General features: G+C 43.6%; 1 protein-coding gene across 5 annotated transcripts; it reads left to right on the top strand.

Annotated features, from left to right (window-relative positions):
- The first annotated feature begins 4,810 nt into the window (after positions 1–4,810).
- On the top strand, positions 4,811–17,668 carry HSD3B1 (hydroxy-delta-5-steroid dehydrogenase, 3 beta- and steroid delta-isomerase 1). 5 transcript variants are annotated; one of them, XM_051780286.1, is made up of 5 exons: positions 4,811–4,848; positions 5,117–5,335; positions 9,467–9,631; positions 11,764–12,516; positions 17,415–17,668. In XM_051780286.1, exons 2-5 carry the CDS (start codon positions 5,182–5,184, stop codon positions 17,582–17,584), a joined length of 1,242 nt encoding a protein of 413 aa, XP_051636246.1. In that variant the 5' UTR covers positions 4,811–4,848; positions 5,117–5,181; the 3' UTR covers positions 17,585–17,668. The 5 variants fall into 5 exon arrangements, with proteins under 5 accessions (XP_051636246.1, XP_051636244.1, XP_051636249.1 ...); XM_051780284.1 differs by having other exon boundaries at positions 4,816–4,848; positions 5,113–5,335; XM_051780285.1 differs by lacking the exon at positions 4,811–4,848 and adding an exon at positions 4,855–4,982 and having other exon boundaries at positions 5,113–5,335.
- Positions 17,669–20,495: the final 2,827 nt, after the last annotated feature.

The raw sequence follows: 20,495 nt of genomic DNA, 5'->3' as shown, positions 1-20,495 counted from the left end.
TGGAGCTGAAACAGTAGTGATGGAAGTTGTCTGCACTGTTGAGCTGACTTCAGGTGGCTTCATTTACACTATTATGGAGTACATGAGATCAAAATCTGTTTTAAAGGAAAGACAGTGTAACATCATGAAAATAAAAGCACCGTGGTTTTTTTTTGTTCGCCTTCTCTGTTTTTCCCATGACACTGAAGTTGGGGGATGAAGGATAGGACGTGGAGCAGGTGGAGCTGAAGGATGTGTAAACCCTACTAAGGTAGCCATAGAAACAGCAGCCTTTAATCAAGCTGTTCTATAAGTTTGGTGTATAAGATAGCATAAACATCTTAAACCAGAAATGTTTGCAAAGGCCACTAATTTGCAAGTCCTGTGATCTGGGCGTCTAGTGGAGTACCTTTGGAGCTATATTTGAACAGGCATGGAGCACTTGGAAGTGAAATGAAGATTAGCAGGGGTCTGGGACTGCAGCATTCACAGAGCTGAAATATCTTCTTCTCTAATCCTGCCTCTTGCTATTGGCCTTTAAAGCCACACAAATTTTCTATCTGATTTTTCAAACTATGTAATTATATAGAACATCCTCCTAGCCTGTTTTCCCCTTTCCCCTTTCAGATCAGCATGTATTCCAAAACTGAGGCAATGCCTGTACGCTTGAATAGTTCTGCATGCCCTGCCATAGAGCAAGGGTAAGGGAAGATTTTGCTGGTCAGGTTTGTGTAAGTATCATGCCTCAGGAATCAATAACAAAGGGGAATTGGGCATGTGCATCTTGTAGGCAAATGGTAAATCTGCTCTTCACCTGAGGTTTCCAAGCTGAGCCTGCAGCAGAGTACCACTTCTGGGACAAAAGGCCAGCTCTTAGTGGTTCAGACGCCCTGCCACAGACTGCTTTGCAGCTGGCAAATACCTCGGTGCCCACTTCACTGGCATGACCAGGGGGAACCATGCTATCAAAAAGCAACCTTCTACATAAACCCTACTTTAAATTGTCCCTAAGGAGGCAGAAGAAAGAAGCTAGCCCTGTTAGCTCGCTCTGTTTAGACTTTAATTTCTCTCAGAGATAACAGTGTCTGCACTGATCTTCCAGAGGCCTTCACATGGAGGCCTTCCTCTCTGTTCCAGTAACAATAAACCTTGTCAGCAGACTGACAGCCTGCCAGATAAGACTCAGGAATTACAGCACATTGCACATGTTGATGGACTTCAAGGATGTACAACAAGAGAATGAGACAACTGGGAGTACTCGGTCCTGAGAAGGCTAAAGGCGGATGGGGGATCACATCGCTGTCTTTTACTACTCATTTGGAGAAAATCCAGCCCAGCTTCTGGGATGTGAACAGTAAAAGGGTGAAAGGCAATGAGGAAAATTCCAGGTAGAAATCAGTGGGAAAAAAATTCACCATGAGGGGGGGTCAAATCCTGCAACAGAGGGTTTGTGAAACCTCCACCCTTAGAGATATTTAGAGATTGACTGGACAAGGTCCAGAGCAACCTTGTCTGATCTGATGCTGCTTTAAGAAGCGCTTGGGTCAGAGACCTCCAGAGGCTCCTTTTCATCTAAATTGTCAGGATATATCACAGAATCATAAAATGAGAACCACACATGATATCTGTACTATGTTGTACCACTGTGCTGCCATGATCAACTACCATGCAGCTGCAGAGGCAACCATGTATCTCTGTGAAAGAGGCTGCAGAAACAATTTTCTGAGAGAAAAAGAAAGGTATTTGGTGGGTGAGCTTAAAAATAAGAGCTCACAGGGTTTGACTAGGCTGAGAGACTATTAAACAAGTCCATCCTACAGTTATTCCAAGACTTCGGAAATCTTCTATGATCCATGCCAATGTGTACCAAAGTCTCATGCCCTCTTGTCTGCACTCTGTTCTGCTTTCTGTATTTGATTGTTGTGCATATCTCTGCTACAAATTCAAGCAAGGTTAAATCTTTCAAAAAAATATTGTAAACTTGTGGGTTAAGGACTAATCAAACCCTGCTGTTTCACAGCATCCCTGGAGGATGCAGCAGGGGGAGGGAATCAGTGTATTTACAAGGGTAGTTTATCTACAAAATCGATCCAAATATAAACATTTTCCTTTGCCATATGGTGCAATTTTCTCCAGCCTTTAAATATATAATTCAATTTTTAATTTCATCTGAGGAAATAGTTCTTCCTAAAACAAAAGGGAAAAGTAGACTAAATGTTTGTTTCTAGTTAATTGTCCAACTCATGTGCTGTCTAATATAGCAAAGACTACAACAAGTAAGTCTCTTTGATTTTGGAGGCCATGTAAGAAACATTTACAATCACTTTCTCCCTTCTACTGGAAGAATTTTGGTACTACTGAAATAGGAGATATTTTTCAGATTTGAACACACAGAAACATTGAGGCCTCTTAAGGTGGTTATCTTCATACCTTGATTAAAGTGTCTTATAACTATTCCCCACTATGAAAAGTTGTATTTATTCAGACTGTGATTCAGGACAGATGCCCAAAAGTTAATTATTTAAGTCTTATTCCCTCTCGTCAATGTGTAACCAGAAGAGAGAGGAAAATGTTTCCAAGAGGGAACAGTGTCTCTCACTCTGAAGGCCAGAAGCTTTCCTTGAGTAAATCTACATCTCAAAGTACAGTCTCTTTCCCAGAGCTGCCACATCTAGGCATTTTGAGCTTACAGGCATATGGTTGTAAGAAACGCATTTTGGTGGCTTTGTTTTACAATGAAGTCAAAGAGAAGACATCAACATAGTTAAAAAATGACTATACCTTGACACAGAATATAGCATTGCTAAACTTTTTTAGATGCTGCTGAATCATGTTTTAGTCTGCAAATTCTATACCTGTGCAATAACTCAGAATTTCATCGAGCTGTTTCCTGGTGGTCAGAGGTCTGGTGGACTCTGGCCTTGTTGCTCATTGACACTGTTCCGGGGTGTACAGCACATTCCAGCATCTGCCTTTGTGCCCCTTTGGGAACACCAAAGCCAGCCTTGTCTGCAGCACAGAGCCACCCAGCAACCCCACCCAGCAACGTCAACAAGAACCAAATGTGAAAATGTTGGCTCTAGGTGAGACTGCAGGAAGCACCAGCAGGTCTGAGTGTGAACTGAGCAAACTACTGCTGTCTGACCACTGACATTCACAAATGACATTTCAGATGAAGGCTGCTATGCAGTGTTGTATAAAACTACCTCAAACTAAGCCAAGCATTTGGCTGAGTAGTACCCAAGAGGACAAAATCTCCTTGCAGTCCCCTATGCAGCACTCATTCTCATATAAGCACTACCCCTGCTAAACTTGGTCATTCTAATAGGCAAGCTTGGTGTAGGAGAGTGTTTTCTATCTTAAGAGGCTATGCTGTGTTGTCTGGTTTTATAATGCCTCTTTAAGGCATTTTTTTTCTTTCCTAAAAGAAAAAAGAAAGCCCTGTTACAGAGAACATCACTTGCAGCAGCAGGCTCTGACCAGTTATTTTGCCTTGCAAAGTGCACAAAAGTAATTTGCAGCAGCTTCTGATAAGAACATACAATGTCAAGGTCCCGCCCGTGAAAAGCCAAGGAAAGAAGCACTGATAACAATTTTTTTAAAGATTTGTTAGTGTAAGGAAAGGATTTTCAAGGATGCTAGGGTTGAAACAGTTGCCAAAATTTTGTCATCTGTGTCAGCTAGAAACCTTTCTCCTCCAACACAAATGGTTTCGCTCTCCTCCTGTCCCTTGCAGGCCCAGTTTTGCTCTAAAAAAATAACAGTGTGGGGATGGTTCTTCTATAGCTTTTCTCCAGGGTTCTCTTTAATGAGTGAACAAAATCTATGATAGAATAAAAAAGGGAGCTTAGCAGTTAGTCGTGTGAATGGAAGCAAAACATTTTTAGATATTCATTCCAGCTGTGCCCAAAATCAGTGATCCATTTTCCAGTGATTTCAGCCTAATTAATTGTGTTGCCGGGCTTCTTCATAGCTTCCTTATCTCTTAAGGTAGCTACCTATTTATCATCTTGCTTCAGCAGGGATGTCTGTCTATCCCTGTGTGTGAGAGAGAGAAAATTGAGCTGCAGCCAGCATGTCTTGACAGACCCAGGAAGGCAGTGCAGGTATTAGGAGCTTCAGGCTAATGCCTAAGCCCTGCTCTGGTCTCACACTAGAAAAGAGTTTTGCTAGAACTGGAGAAGCGGGAAATACCTGGGCCTTTTCCCTGTGTTTTGAACATGTAAACAACACAGCTCACTGCAGAGGAACAAGCAGCATTGTTTTAATTAGGTACACTCACACCAGATATTTCCAGAGGTGAATCTTTATCTCCCGCAGCTTTAATTTGTCTTTGATGGTACATTAAACCATTTCATCACCTTGAATGCCTGTAGTATACAAAATGTATATACAAACACAAAATCCCAGAGGTTAGTTTTTGATTTTGCACAGAGTGAGGAGCCCATGCTATAACGGGGAAGCACACTACCCAAAAAATAGAGTCTGCTCCTCAAACCACTCTAAATAGCCACTCCTGCTATTTACATTTAATTCTAATGCTCCCTACCTCCATGTTGACACTGTATTACACAAGAAAGTGAAGCTAGAGAGAATAATCAGCATGAGGGTTTACTCTCCTAGAATTTAGGGCTGCAGGACCACATCTAGGCTTAGACCTCACTGCATCCAGAGCTCTCCTCTTTGTGAGGGGTGGTGGTGGTGGTATGGAAGCATTACATTCTTTTGCAGCAAAGGAGGCACTCAAGAGGGAGGGGGAGCAAAATGAGTGAGGTAGTGCTCTGCAGTGTATAAATACAGGCAAATCTCCCCCACAGTCTTCTGCGTGTTAGAGAGGTGGAACCAAGGATTGAGGCAGAATTTTGTGGGGTTTGTTTGGCATTGAAGTTGATTTTAAGCATTTTCTGATTTGTTAATTTAATTCACTTACACTAGTTTTAAAGTATTTTTCCTTTGCATGAAAAAATCTGTAAGCTACTGCTGAATAGCAATAGCTATCAAAAGTGAGAACTGCTTAAAATATTGTTGCTTACTGTAGAGATTAGAGTTTGTCTTTCATTAGTCTCTCCTTCTGGTAACATCCTTTGATTTGTGAAGACTCCAGAGGTTGATGTCATATGTTCATTCCCTCAGGCAGGAGGTGAACCAGCCTGCCTAAGCTCAAGAGACAGCCAGTTTGACACCGAGGAGCAACCCAGAGCAATGTCCCTGGCTGGGGTAAGCTGTCTGGTGACAGGAGCAGGAGGATTTCTTGGCCAGAGGATTGTCCGCTTGCTTTTGGAAGAAGAGGAGGCTCTGGCTGAGATCAGACTGCTGGACAAAGCCTTTAGCGAGGAAGCACTCGGCAGATTTGAAAGTAAGTACCATTTCATGAGGACTGTGTGTTGCAGGTATATGCGTTGCTGTCTCATGTGGATAGCTCGGAAGTCTTATCCTCTCCTTCAAACCAGCTTTGCAGATAGAGGTTTTATTTCAAGGAAGTCTTGCTTTATCCCTCCCTCTCCCTCCAGTTCAGAAATCAGATGTAAAATGAAAACAAGAGTTTTCCTTGTCAGGCACTGAGGCTTCTCTAGATTGGGAGAGAGAGACTGTTCATTCAGTAAACAGGCTGTCTTCAACCTGGCCTCTATTACAACAAAACCCACAGAGCAAAATTAATGTAAAAATCTCACTCTTTGGCTCAGGAGAAAGGAAAACACAAGCTTTGCTATAGTGGACAGGAGGGCAGTGTTATCCAGAGCATGCTGTGCTGGGCTCTGATATGCAAGACTAGAATGCAGTGACAAAGTTGTGGGTGCAAATTCTAACAGTTTTCTTCAACCTTTGGTTAGTTTGGTTAATAGTGATCTTCTGACTGAGAGCTGTGAGGAGGTATTTTAAAAATTGTTGTTATTAACATCACCACAGTTTTCTGGAGAGCAGAACACTTCTGCTAAGCGCAGAAGAGACGGGACCTCTTTGCAAAGTGCAAGGAAGGACTCTGGCTTCTTGAATGGATTGGAGACAGCACAAATGAGTGATATGCCCAGTGTTAGAAACAGTCTGTGGCAGGGAAAGCAGCTCAGAGTATTGTTTTAAATGTCCCATTTCCTGAGATACTGAGTACATCTATAAAAAGACACAGAGGGACCAAAATTCAATCAAGGTCTTAAGTCCTTACATTACATTTACTTATTAATGCTTTCCTTCATCACATCTTCACCTCAGGACTCTTCTTTTTCTATACATATATGTGAACCCTTTTGGAATATCTTCATATGATTTGCTAAAGAGCCTCAATCTTTCTATAAATCATTTAAACATCATCAAAGAATAGTAACAGTGCACCATAAACCTGGTATAAATTGCACAAGCCTTTATGATCATTTTATAGAACTGAGACTTCTTTGCTAGATGGCTCTGAGCCTTGCAGCAGCCCTTCCTACTCTGATTTTCAGAGCATTTCCACAGAGACAAAACCTGCAGCTGTAGTAGAGGCTGAGGAAGCCAGAGTGTGTGTAGTTTAGCACTGATGCAGCAGGACAGCAACAGAGGCATCTGCACTGCTTTGGGCCAGAAGAGCTTTGTGAGGACAATTCTAGGGAGTGAAAACAATTGTTTGTGTGGGCACAATCTTGGCTGAGTTGCAGCAAAGGTTTCCCTGTTATTTTTTCTTTTTTTTTTGTTAATAGGCAAGCTTTCTGCCCTCTTTTCTTATCCTCCCTTCCTCCTCCACTGAGCACTGCCCACACACCCTCTCTCCTATTCTTTTGAAATTCCTGTTGCTTATCTGACCAGCACAGGAGGTAGAGAAAAATCAATTATCAAAGCATTTTTTCCCCCATAAACTTGTAGTAGAAACCATAGGCTGGCATTCCAGATGTGCTTAAACAGACTTGAACCGCTGCACTTTGACTGGCAGTTCCTTTGTCTGGATCAGCCCTTGTGGCTACATCTCCTCAACTGTCCTACTAGAGCCTGTGCTTGGGACTACCTGAAATATTGCCCTGCCATTCCCTTTCAAGCCCTTCTCTATCACAGTGACTCCTATTCCAAGTGCAGGGCTGCTACAAAACCTATAGGGCTGGAGTCTTCTGACCTGCATTATTTTTACTGTGGAGGCTTTTACTTGCTAGCAGGTGTTATCTGGATTTCTTGAATAGCCAGGAGCAGAGCTGAGTGGGTTTTTTTTCTCACTAATCTCTTGAGCACCTTGAACTTGCAATCTCTTTGCAGAGTCAGGGCAGAGGCAGAAGAGTATGTGCAAGTTACAGCTCCTTGTGCCAAGAGACACTCAGGGACACTCCTCTTTCGACCAAATAACATTCCTGCTGAGACCTTGACCACTGCATTCAATCTATGTAGAATAGTGGCATTAGCATTCTTCCACAGCCCTGAGGAGTTCAGGATGATCCAATTAATGTCAAGTGCTGGAGTGAGCTGGAGTCTACCCAGTGACATTGTGTGGCTGAGAATGAACGTCAGGTTGAACACAGTAGTTCGGTGCCTTGGGTTTCCTACATCCCATCCCCACTTCAGATTTATCTTTCTGCCTTTCCTGGTCTTCCACTTAACACAATTCTTTTTTTGTTCACTACTGCATTGGCACTTCTGGCGAAGTTAGAACTCCAGTATTGTTCTCAAGAGGATTTCTCACTTGGCCTTATCTCACCCCTCTGCACATCTCTTCCCTCCTTCCCTGAACCCTCTTTTCATGTCATTTTTCAGAGACACATTTATAGGTTGTGTGATGCTTGAGCATTGAATGGTTTTGCACTGCTAACCCAATACTGATCCAAAATAGAAGGAAAGTAAAGGGAGAAGGAATGTGATGGGTTTTTTCCAGAACTCTTTTTCCAGAAATTGCTATCTTTTTGCTCAATCTTGCAGACATTAATTTGCCTTTATTGGGGCATTCAAAACAGAAAGGCAGTGTGGAAAACAAGTAGCTGAACATCCAAGTAGCTGAAAGGGGGACAGAATAAACATTTCAGCTTCTCTGAGCTAAAGAAGCAAATAAATTGCTTTACTCTTTACAAATTAAAATAATATGCAATTTTAAATTTTCTCCCATGAATACACGAAGTAGACCATTTTAATGAACCATCCAGTTAATCAGGAAAATGGAGAGCTCTCATGAGGAATGCCTTCCCCCACGCTTCACCTCACAGATGTTAGGTCCTATCTAAAAGAACACTAAGAAATTCAAGCTAAGAAGTTTACAGGAATGCCTAAAGATATTCCCACTCAGTTCCAGATCCCAACAGCTACCTCTCTCAGTGTTTCATAATAAAGACACGGGATGAAATACTGCTTGCTTTGGAGCTGGTGATGCACAAGATTTCAGATGTGGCTGAGGCTAAAAGCTGTACAAATTGATCAGGTTCTTCTCTTATCTAAAAGGGGCATTTGATTATGGAGTAAGACAGAGGATCTGCCTGTGCTGCAGAGTCCTTCCCCAGCAGCTGTGCCTGGGGAGCCATCTAGTGCAACCACAGCAGAGTCTCCGAGAAGACCCGCTGTAATGACACCACCTCCTTAAAAGTTGTGGGTCATGCTGAGAAAGTCCTCTCCTCTCTCATGGCATTGCTGCAGCCAGGCCAGTTGAATTCCCAGGAGAGCAGCATTGGCTCAGACTGTAAATGTCTCCAAGTGATCATCTTGTGCTGGCTCATTTGTTGGTGTAGTTCTGGGCTGTAGAAAAGATGCTTCTGTCCAGCACAATGTAGGGCAAGGATGGCTCTGAGACCTAGAGCTGACCAGGGTCATATACATTAGCTGCTGTGGAGGGAGAGGGCTTAAAAATCAGGAGTTAAAGCAAGCCAGGGCTGATATAGCTCAGGAGAACAGTCTTGAGAGTTCAGATAAGATGTACATACTAAAAATGACCCCACAGCACAGATGCTGAAATGGAGCCAGAGTTAGAGCTGGAAAAAGCACAATAAGTCCTGGTGAATGTACAAGAAAAAGATGTGTCAGAACTGTATGTGATGTACTAGAAGAGCTGCAATATGGGTAAGGTCAAGGGGAAGAAAGTAGGTGTGAACACATTTCTGTGCTCACATGCTGTGGGTGGAGAGAGATCATTCATCACCTTGAAGACAGGAGCTTGCAGTGCCTGGCTTGGGTTAACACATCTATAGCCACACAGTCTTCAGGACATGGGTAGCCAAAGCTACTCCCCTGTGAACTTTAAAATAGTCGCACCTGAAGGAATCTTGCTATCAGTGGAAAATATTTCTCTTTAAATATAAAAAAGAAAGAAATGTGTTGAATATTGGCTCCAAATATGTGGTAGGTAGTGCAACATAGACCTTTATAGCACTGCCATTAGCACTTGAAAATACAGTCATTGGAAAATGCCTCCTGTTCCACCAGCCTTAAAATATCATTCCTGTGCTGGGACTGTCAGCACCTGCCAGCCAGGGTCAGTGCTTCACCACTCCTTTCAGTGCTCTTCTTAGGATGCCTGTAAACTCTTTTGCTTCATTTTCTGCTGCTCTTGCAGAGTTCAAGGGTAAGACTGAGGTGAAAATCCTGGAAGGGGACATCCGAGATGTGACATTCCTACACCGTGCCTGTCAGGGGGTCTCCCTCGTCATCCACACGGCTTCCCTCATTGACACCCTGGGCCTCATAGAGAAGAAGTTGCTCTGGGAAGTCAATGTAACAGGTGAGCAGGTGAAGCAACTTTCTCAAACCTGTGCTTACTATGTCCTGATCACCATCTGCTCAGGAAAGGGAGCACCTGACGTGTGTTTACCTTGAGCCAAGCTAACTGTGTTGTTCTGCATCTTGCACAGGCATACCTAAGAGTGCAAAGCTTGCGTACATGCAGCCCTATGCAGTTCTGGGCCTCTCCACACCCAGTCTCCTGATGCAGGGCACTGCTGGATTGTTCACTCTTGGCAACACTTACATATGCCCATCCTGAGATCTGCACAGACTCTGCCTTCAGTGGCTGTAGTCACAAGCCCATGTTCAGTGGAACTTTCTGAAATCAATTCACCTCTGAAATCCCAATGCCCACCTCAGAAATCAGTTCTTATTCTCCCTCTCCACGTAGCATCCCTGCCTGTGTACATTTTTCAGTTTTTACAAACACTGCAGTTACAGCAATGTTGCATCAATAACATCCCAGAGTCTGTGGCTCTTTGCTTCCTATTCTTTTTCTTCTTCCTTTTCTTCTTTTCCTTCCATTTGCCATAAGGTCTGGGTGTGCAAGAAGGCAGTTGAGAGGAACAAGGGCTCTCCCACCTTGAGTTTATAATTAAAAATTCCCCAACAAACTCAAAGCTGTGGGAGGGAGGGGTTTCAGTGACTCACTGATGGGGTCTCCCCTTCTACTGAGGAACCTTTGTTCTTCTTGAAAAAATCAGGTGAAGGGGAAGGTTTTGGCCTAGGAATGGCCTGTGTAGCATCAGTTGCCAGGAAATTTAAATGTATTTCCTAAAAGAACAACTTCACCCCCCTCTCTGTGATCCCAAAATTCTCTATGCTTTTCAGAGAACTGGTACTGCCCAACCCGTATGCATGCTGAACCTCCCCGGCTGTGTTGCTTCAGCAACTTGGGGAAGATCTGGGGAAGACATTCTTGTTTATATGGATAGTTTTCCCAGTTCTTTGTTCCTCTCTCCCACAAATACAGGACTTCTTCATAGAAAAATAAGGAACATACCTCTACAGGCACCACTTTACAAATATTGGCTACTCACCAGTGTTCAGAGCAAGAGAGAATTCTTTGTAGTCGAGTTGTCTCTTACATGCACCTTAAAAAGAGTGGATGGCATTTTACTTGTTTTAGCCTGACTTATTGCCAGTATCTTCTGCTTCCAGAACCTTTCATTTCTGCTCAGTCAAAGCCACAAATCGTCAGTGACCACAAATTAGAGACCAGTGGGCAGCCTTTTAGGTCCCTGCCAGGAGGAAGAGCAGAGAGCCAAGTTCCTGGAAACCTGTGCATCGGGTAGTTTGAAAATATACAGGGTTGGTAGTTCAGAAAGAGGATTTGTAAAGCTCTGTCTTTATGACTCTACTGCTGCTGCAATCACTTTTTTCACAGCAGAATGTGTTGCCTAAATCCCTGGGGAAAAATAATAATAAAAAACCCCAACACAAATAATCAAACAAATATTCAAGTGTCCCCAAACCAGAAAGCTTTGTAAGCTCTGACCCCCCCTTCCCTACCCATGGGTGAAAAAAGCCCACTGGTTCAGTGAAGGTTACTGATAACATTTGCTGGAATGAAAGCATGCACCAGTCCTTCTCCCAGAGCAAACTGACCCTGAGCTCAGTCAGTAAATACTGCTGTCCTCTTTTCCCTGTTTCCCTCCACTTTCACTCTGATGCTCTTCTGGCTTTCTGACCAGCCAAGACTGCTATGTACTTCATAGGCTTGCAGGACGAAAGTTTTATTTCTCCTAGAAAATAGAGCTTTTATAATACAAATGTTTCAAGAAATCAGACGTGGATGTTCACAAAGCAGAACAGAAGCAAACAAGTTAAACTTGACCTAATGCAGGGCTTTCCTCTCTGTCACATGCTACACAATGCCTCAGTGCAAAAATATCTTTTTAGGAAGGTAGGGAAGCAAATTTTTAAAAGGAAGGGAATAAAGAAAGTAATGAAATATCTAAACAGGTTTGGTTTCATTTAACGTACTTCTCAGTTCAGGACAGGATTCTTCAAGCTGCAGAGAGAGGAGATCTGACCAAGCTCAGGCCAGAGATGTTGTTTCTGATCTAAAAAGCCCTCTTTTTCCTACTTTGGGAGCTCTAGATTGACTTGCATGTTTCACTTTTGAAGGTACTCAGCTACTGCTGGAGGCATGTGTCCGCTGTAACGTCCAGCACTTCATATACACCAGTACCATAGAAGTGACAGGCCCAAACTGCAGAGGTGACCCAATTTTCAATGGTGACGAAGATACAGCTTATGAGAGCATATCGAAATTTCCTTACGCCCAAAGTAAGAGACTGGCAGAGGATTCTGTGCTGAAAGCAGATGGCCAGGTGCTAAAGGATGGCGGCACACTGATGACTTGTGCCCTGAGATCCATGTACATTTTTGGAGAAGGATGTCCGTTTCTTCAAGGTCATCTGGATAAGTGCCTGTTGAACCAAAATGTCTACCTGCGCTTCTCCAGGAAGGAGGCTCTGGTGAACCCTGTGTACGTGGGGAATATCGCCTGGGCACATGTGCAGGCGGCCAAAGCCCTGAGAGTCCCGCAGAAAGCCAAGCATGTCAGGGGGAAGTTCTACTACATCTCAGATGACACTCCTCACATGAGCTACGCAGATCTAAATTACGAGCTGACCAAGGACCTGGGGTTTGGAATCGAGCCCAAGCTCCCCATGCCTCTGACAATGTTGTATTACTTCTCACTGCTGCTGGAGATCGTGAGCTTCTTGCTCCGGCCCTTTGTCAGATACATCCCCTCCACCAACCGTCACCTGGTCACCCTCCTGAATACTCCATTCACCTTTTCTTATAGAAAAGCACAAAAGGATTTTGGCTATGTGCCCCGCTACACGTGGGAAGAGGCCAAGCAGTGTACTGGTGAGTGGATTGCCTCTGTGATCCCCCAGCGAAGGCTGTACTTGCAAAGCAATGCTGCCTAAGCCTAAAGAGAAGCTGAAACCCAGCTAAACAAGTAGGGCCTTGAGCTAGAGGAGAGCTGTGGAAGCAGCAGCAGCAGTAGAGGACCACAAAGCATTTAAAAGAATACTTTGTGTAACAGCCCACTGACCCACCCCCAACCTCAGAATAAATAAAAGTGAAATGTTTGTTTGCTTATCAAATACAGGCTGATGAGGGTAACTTTATAGTCCACACACACTTCTACATCTTTGCAGCACAAAGATTTACTTTAATAAGATTCCACAAAATCCACAGTATGAACACATCAACCCTTCTTTCACTCCAAGCCACCTTTTCCACCAAAGCACACCTTTTCCTAGAACCATGATTTCTCTTTACAAATATGTACCACTCAGCTACACCCTATTCACTCAGTGCCGCTTGCCAGCCTTACCAAACATACAGCAGGCAGAAGCCACCTGATTGCAAAAGCTGTTACAAATTTTTAAGTGTTGTGCCATTCACCTGACAGTCAAACATTGAGCCCTGTATGCATTGTGAGGCCAAAAGTGCAATACAGTTTCAGTAAGGGCAGTATGTGGAGGGAGAGAAGGGGGAGATTTGGTCAGGTTAATACTTCCTTGTAAATTCTCATTTTCCTAGTTACAAATTTTGCAATAAATCTGACGGGTGTCCAGCAAACAGCTTCAAGAAAATGAAAGGGAGAAAAATACTACAGGACAGCCTTGGTCCTTTGCAGAGTTAAAGTATTTGTGAACACTGAGAAAAAGTAAACAGTGCAGAAAAAAATCATGCAAATACCAGGTTTCAGCTGGGAACAAAGGCTAACCTTAGCAGATAGGTGCACATGTGCTGTTCCCATTCTACTCTGATGGCCATATGAATTTCTGCAGAATGTGTAACTTGACTTTCAGGCCAAAAATGCAGATCTTGTCTGAACAAGCAGATGTCATCCAGTGTTTGTTTCTTCAGTGTATGTCCCACTCGTTGAAAACAACTCTAAGAGATGGGAATTTCTCTGTTCTGTTCAGGATGGCGTGAACAGAAACATTTTACCTGACTCAGTACTAATGTAAATAAATCACAGTTCCAGAGATGCTGACAACTTAAAGTCTGTGCTGAGTTCAATTATTCAGTGTCCTAGACATTGGATAGTCCCAGTGCAAATATTACTATTTGCTTTAGTAACATCTTTGGTTAACTGTGTGAGATCTGAAGTAGTACAATACCAGACACCAGAACTTCCAGTCATATTCTGAGGACACAGAGATAAGTTTTCCAGTCTTCCATTGAAGGCCTTGTAAACACTCAGCAAAATAGAACTACCCCTCTATGCACACCCTGTTTCGCTCCACTCCTCTTGTGTATCTTTTCCCCTCCAATCTCCGTTGAGCCCACTCTGTTTCCCTCCATTGTATTATGTCAAATTGTTGCTGAGTAGAGGGGGATAATCATTGCCCTCCATCTACTTGCTGGCTATGCTCCCGTTGACGTAGCTTAGGATACTGTCCCACCACCTTTGCTGCTGAAGCACAGTGCTCCCTCACATCCAGCTTGATGTCTACCAAGACTTCCAGATTTTTTCAGCAGAGCTTCCCCCAGCCAGTCAGCCCCAGCTCCAGCACACAACTTTGCATCGGTCCCTGGTGAATTCTGTCAGGTTTTTGTGGGCCTATTCCTTCAGCCCACATTGCAGCTCTGAAAGGCAGCTTTGCCTTCAAGCCTGTCAGCTGTTTCCCCCACTTTGGTGTCATCTGCAATCCTGCCAAGAGCGCACTTCATTGCCTCCTTTTCTCACCAAAAGCCTCCTTTCCATTCACCTCTGTACGTACTCTGCTCCCCTCCAGAACTCTTCATTTCTATTTCCATTTCCATTCCCCTCTGGGTCTCTCTGTTTGCAGTCTATGGGCCTCCAGTCACCATCACCCATACCCTGTTCCTTTCCAGTTGCCAGCTTTCACTCTGTTTCTGGGAATAAGGCTCTGAGCTGGCCACAAGCCTCCAAAACACTCCCAAGTACACAGAATTCACAGCCCTCTAAGTGCTACTAGTAAAGCTACAGGTCAGGTCCATGTATTTACATATACACAGTTGCCTCCAGGGTTGAATAAGGCTCTCAGGATTTATAAGACAAAACACTGCTGAAGGTGGTTATCAAACACTGCTTAGAAAAGCAAAAAGGTGTTTAACACAGTAACATCCATCATTTTCCTAGGCTAATTATATTTCATCCTAATGTTCAGTGAGACCAAAGTGAGGGGTGCAGCCATGTGTCTGTCACTGAAGTAGGAATAGAAAGGGCAATCCAGGCACATGGAAATAGAACAGGAAAGGACGGGAGAGAACAACAGAAGCAAAGCTGCTATTTAATAGGGGAAGGCACTTAGCACATCAAAGAGCTGGAATATTACAACATATACCAGAAAACTGGGACATCTTTCCCCAGGTTTAACAGAAGTCCTAAAATATCCACAGATGCTGCCAGAGAGAATAGAGGACAATTTTTCTTCTGCAGTTTAGTGACTTCTTTCCCAAATGCCAGCTCCCATTGCCAGAGTTTACTTTGCCATTTTTGCCTTCTCAGTAAGACAGTGGGACCTTTTAATGTCTCCAGGAGCCTTGTGCCTAACAATCAGATTTATAAATGCTAAATTCCTTCTTTGCTGAGCTTCTTTCCTATTTCTTGACACAACATCCCTTCCTTCAATCCCCATGACAAGCCACTCCTGCTGACAGGGTGCTTATTCCCCACTTGTGTTTCTTCTCTAACACCCCCCCACACCTCATCAGCAAGGTATTCATACTGTGACAGAGACCTTCTTCTCGCCTTTGTGATTTCTTCCTTCTTTTATTCACACCATAGAATTAATAACTGAGGTTTTTTTTAAAGGTGATGCACCAATGCTCATAGACTCACGAGAAATGCTGTGAAATTTACATTTCAGGTGAGATTTACAGTTCTATTTGAGGTGTGTCTTGTTTTTGAAACACTTCCCACACTCAGCACACATAAAGAGGTTTTCTCCTGTGTGGACTCACCGGTGTCTGTTGGGATAAGCACTTTGTTTGAAGCACTTCCCACACTGGGAACACACACAGGGCTTCTCAGCCGCGTGGGTTTCGTGATGCTGAGTGAGTGCTGAGAAATCCCTGAAGCCTTTTCCACACTGCATGTATTTGAAGGAAGTCTCACCACTGTGAGTTTTCTGGTGATTCCCCAAGTGAGAGTTTCACTTGAAGCTTTTCCCACATTCAAGACAAAAGTAGGGTTTTTCTCCTGTGTGTATTTTTCTGTGGGAGTCCAGTGGGAGCTAACCACTTGCTGCACATGAAGGGCTTCTCACCTGTGTGAGTTCTCTGGTGTTTAATCAAATCAGAGCTCCGCCTGACACCCTTGTCACATTTGGGGCATTTGTGGGGTTTCTCTGTCTGGGATACCTCACACTGATGAAGATTTGATGTCTGACTCATGTATCCAGAGTGATTGTCACCTATAGCATCTTCTGGGTGGAGAAGGATGACCCTGAGGCCCTCAAGAGCCTGTTTTAGATGAATACCATCATCTTGTGTCTCCCCATAGAGCTCTCTGGTGCATCTCTGGCATGTGCTGGTTCTTATAGGCCTCTACCTTGCTACATCTCTGGAAAGCATTATCTTCAGATGCCTCTGGCAATGTCTCATATTGTTTCACGTTCTCAGGATTGTCTGCCAGGGGACCTTCATCTTCATTCCCATTATTTACCTCCTCATCTTAATGAAGCCAGCAGGAGTGCTCAGCAAGAAAGCAACACAAGGACTTAAAGACTGTGAGCCTTTACTAAAGGCAAGTTTAAGGTTGGACTCAGAGGGCAACACCTGTTATTCACACAAGGATTTAGAATTGTTCCCATCCTTAATCTCTGATGACTAATGATACCCTGGACTTGCCTGCAAACTCAACAGAGAAGTGACTTTGTTGGCTTTATGTTACAAATGTACTGAATCACTTTGATATATTCCTCGCCTTTGGGGATGTTGGTGGAGAGATCCCCTCCCTGCCTTGAAAATGGCCATGCACAGCTCCTGCTCTTCTTCTGTCTGGAGACCAACTGTGAATGAACCCTGAAGGAGACTTCAGAACAGCAGGAATTACCACCTAGACAACCACTCCATTGGGAGGATACTCTTCAACCTGCAGGCTGCCCCAGCATTATCACTGCCCCATCCCTCATCCCACCACATAGTAAATTTGAGCTGTGCATATCCTGCATGGCAGACACAGTCCCCAGGGGATGGAGGGCAGGGAGGAGGACCCTTTGCCTTGCCACCCAAGTGAAGAAAACTCTGCCCCACAGCAGTGGGGTGGGAGTGCAGCCTGAGGGGAACCAGCCTCCTGGGCGCTTCCCTCAGCTCCAGTGTTAACACAGTGGGGAAAGTGTTTGAGAGAAGCCTTGATGTTGGGCCTGGGCAGGAGGATGGTGGCTCCCTCCTGGCCCACTCCTCCTGCTGCTCCCTCGGGGGCTGATGCAGGAAGCTCTTCCCGGAGAGCTGCCAGATCAGGGGGCTGGTGGTGCCCAGTGCCACAAGCAGCTGGTGGGTCAATGCCCCAGTGTGAAATAAGACCTCGAGGTGAGGGCAAAACCCCAAACATGGTGAAGATACTTCCATTTGCAGAAAGGGCTCCCTGTGCTGAATTTCTCGCAGCCCCCTGGTGCTGTATCCAGCTCTCTGTAGCACCTGCTGGTGCAAGACCTGCCTGACAGCAGGAAAGGAAGGAAAACATAAGGCTTACATTAGTTATTTTTAGTTGTGTTTTTGTGGTGTGGTGGGGATTTTTATGCCTCTAATTAATTCTTTGGTTTTTTTCTTGGTGCTAGGGTGCAGGGAGGGCCAGCAGAAGGTGAAGTGGAGAGATGGATCCAAGCACCCACGCACCCTGAGCACCGTCGGGTTTGCATCTGTGTTGTCTTTCACTTCAGGTGTCTGCTCAAAATGGTGGAGTGCCTGTAATAAAAAATACCGAAATCCTGAGGGAATGGGTACCTGAACACATTACTCTGCTGCTCAGCAGAGAGAGCCTGTGCATGCTGTTACCCAATAACAAACACAAGCTAATAAAGATATTCTGAGAGCAGGCACACTATCTGCAGAGTGGCTGATTTGCTGCACATTTACACTTCACTCTACTTTGTAGCTGCTTGTTTATATTCTCTTACACCTGGCAGGTTAGCAAAATGGCAACCAAAATGTACTTGATCGGTAAGAGCCTTATTTTTAAGTTAGCTGACCGGTACCATTCATCTAATTTAATTAGTTTGTTTGGCAATCAGTAAGCAAGCTATTGGTTATCAATGAAGCTCCACTGTCAGCAGGGGAGCAGTCAGTAAGAAAAATTTTGCTTCTGTAAACACAATGGAAAAGAAAAAAGTTAAGGTTCCTTTGCTGGAAAGGTGTTTATTTACCTACAGGTATGCAGAAAAGGAAGAAGTAGCAAAGATATGGCAGCGATAATTACATGCTACAGACAAATTAATGACTTCTGGTTCCAGTAGGTGCAAAAAGCTAAGTTTAAAGACCACCACTTGCTGTTAAATAATTTGCCACTAGAGAAGACAGAGAGTTTTGCTTGCTAAAAGGGAACAGGAACTCTATTAATGTATATTTTTCATAAATTTAGGAATACTGAAGAAGTGCCAGAGGAACAGAAGCAAAAGTGGCTATCATGTCAGTATCATAAATACTTGATTGACACTGGTATCATTAATATAGGCTAATGGAGGGCAGTTGGATAGTAAATGTCAAATAGCATGTTTTTACGAAGAATTCATTTTGTCAGACAAGCGTGACACTGGTATTCTGAGTGCATTGCAGATTTCAAATAATGATAAAAGTTTTGATTTATTTTTAGATGAAGTCTGATTTACACATTTTCATTTTACATTATGACATTAAATAAATCAATATAGACTAAATGGTAAAAATCACAGAATTAATGTTTACTTTCTCAACTATGATCTTTAAATCAAATCTGCATTTTAATTTTTTTTTAAAGAAAGCTTTGGCTCAATTCATAGGCTTGGTGCAGAAACACAATGTGAAACATTATGTATAGCCTCTGTTATGTAGGAAACCAAGAGCAACAATGATCTCTTTACCTAAAAAATATGTTACTTATACATCTAGATATAACAGGTTATAGCAGCTGTGAAGCTAATTTGGAAAGTGGGAGTACAGTAAGATACATTTCAAAAGACATCCTTGTTTCACCAATTCTTGTCATGACTCCTGTAGTCCTATATAATATTCTTCTCCCTCTCTAAAGCTCTCCATCTGCATCTCCATCTCAGTTCAAAAGCCACTGGAGAACCAGACTTCCTGTATGGTTGTGCAGTGGATATTCTAGCCATACCACTGCTATTTCTAGAAGTTCTTCATTCAAATAACTAAACTTCTCATATTTCTTAAATAAGATGTGCCTCTCCAGTACTAGCAACAAACACAGAATATTAAGTCGTTGAGGATTAATCTATGAAAGGGAAAAGGACACTAATCAAAAGTAAAGAGGATCTATTAAATCTCCATCTTGGTTCTATTATAGGTGCCACTCAATTCTGTGAGTGCCAGCTGGGCTGGTAGGGGGTTTGTTGTCATGTGGCCAGAAGTTCCTGGCAGTGAGATGCCCAATTAACAAACTAGCTTGAACTGGGGAGCTCATGGGGTGGGGCTTCTCTTCTTGTCAAGTTCATGTCCCATTTGAAAAATGCAGAGAACTCTTTAGGCACCAATAGTATAGTATGTCTACAAAACTGGCTTCTTCAAGTACATTTGTCATCAGTGGATGCACTTGCTCTCACAAATGCAGTCACAGGAATAGGTGGTAAAGAGGACTGTAGAGAATGAGGGCTGAAAGTTAAGCACTGCCCTTCAATAGTATGAGTATCTTCCATTAAAATGCCCATCACTAAGTTCAAGATGGTCACTCTTGTGGCAGGCTTCTTTTGGTCCATCTAGCAACTGATGTCTCTTGTCTTTGGGGCTTTTGAAATAAACTCTGGCACACAGGTACTCCTGGAGCAATGGTCTTTCTGGCCAGTCATAAGGAATAATTAAGAAATCAAAACCGTTCTACTCTGAGCACGGCACAGTAGGTTTTGCCTGTAAGAATTGTTTGAGGCACTGTTTTTGCAGTGTTTTTCTTGCTTCTAGGGACTTTTCCACAGTACCTTTACATTTACTAGTTATATATTTACAGAGGAAAACGTAATTACTTTTATGATGATCTCATTTACTTTGACTTCTCGGTTTGTGGTGTTGCTATGAATGAGGGAAAGGAACTAAGAAAATTTCACAGCAGGAGCTCGATCACCTCTTGTAACAAGCACTGTGATAAACTGCAAACTGACCAAGTCCCACCGCAGGATGTAGATCCCAGCTGGGATCTCTCCACCTGGCTATACTACCAGTGACTCTCTGCCTGGATTGAAGCTGTGGGAACCCCAGGGAGCAGGCAGAAGTGCTGTGCTGTGCTGAACATCAGTGCCCAGGCAGAGGGCAAAGCTTCCTGCTGTACTGGAAAGGCAGGTGGGAAGTGGCTACGGATAGATCTGGGTGGGGTACCAGGGTAAGGACTAGTTCCACATTCCTATCTCATCACCCTTTCAGGGGGGAAGGTGTTTTAGAAAAGGGATGTCACGGACCGGCCGCTGGGTGGGGTGAGTGCAGTATAAAACTGTGACTTTTCTAGTGTGTCCCCTCCCCGAAGCTCCTGGGTAAGACAGCGTGCAGAGTGGGATCTGAGCCTAGGACATACTCCACGGTGGCATCCTTTGCTTAGAAAAGAAGGAGTTTACGATCAGCTATTCGATAGGATTGATGCTTGTTTCATACCATTTAAATGGGCTGTCTCTGTTGGTCTGTGCCTCTTACTACCACAAGATGGTATCTTTAGCGATAGTTTC

Source organism: Manacus candei, unplaced genomic scaffold (assembly GCF_025592945.1).
Source record: "Manacus candei isolate 608988 ecotype Guabito, Panama unplaced genomic scaffold, ASM2559294v1 h1tg000014l, whole genome shotgun sequence".
In the NCBI taxonomy this organism is placed as follows: domain Eukaryota; kingdom Metazoa; phylum Chordata; class Aves; order Passeriformes; family Pipridae; genus Manacus; species Manacus candei.
The sequence above is the reverse complement of the archived record's forward strand: the minus strand, read 5'-3'. Positions and strand labels throughout refer to the sequence as shown.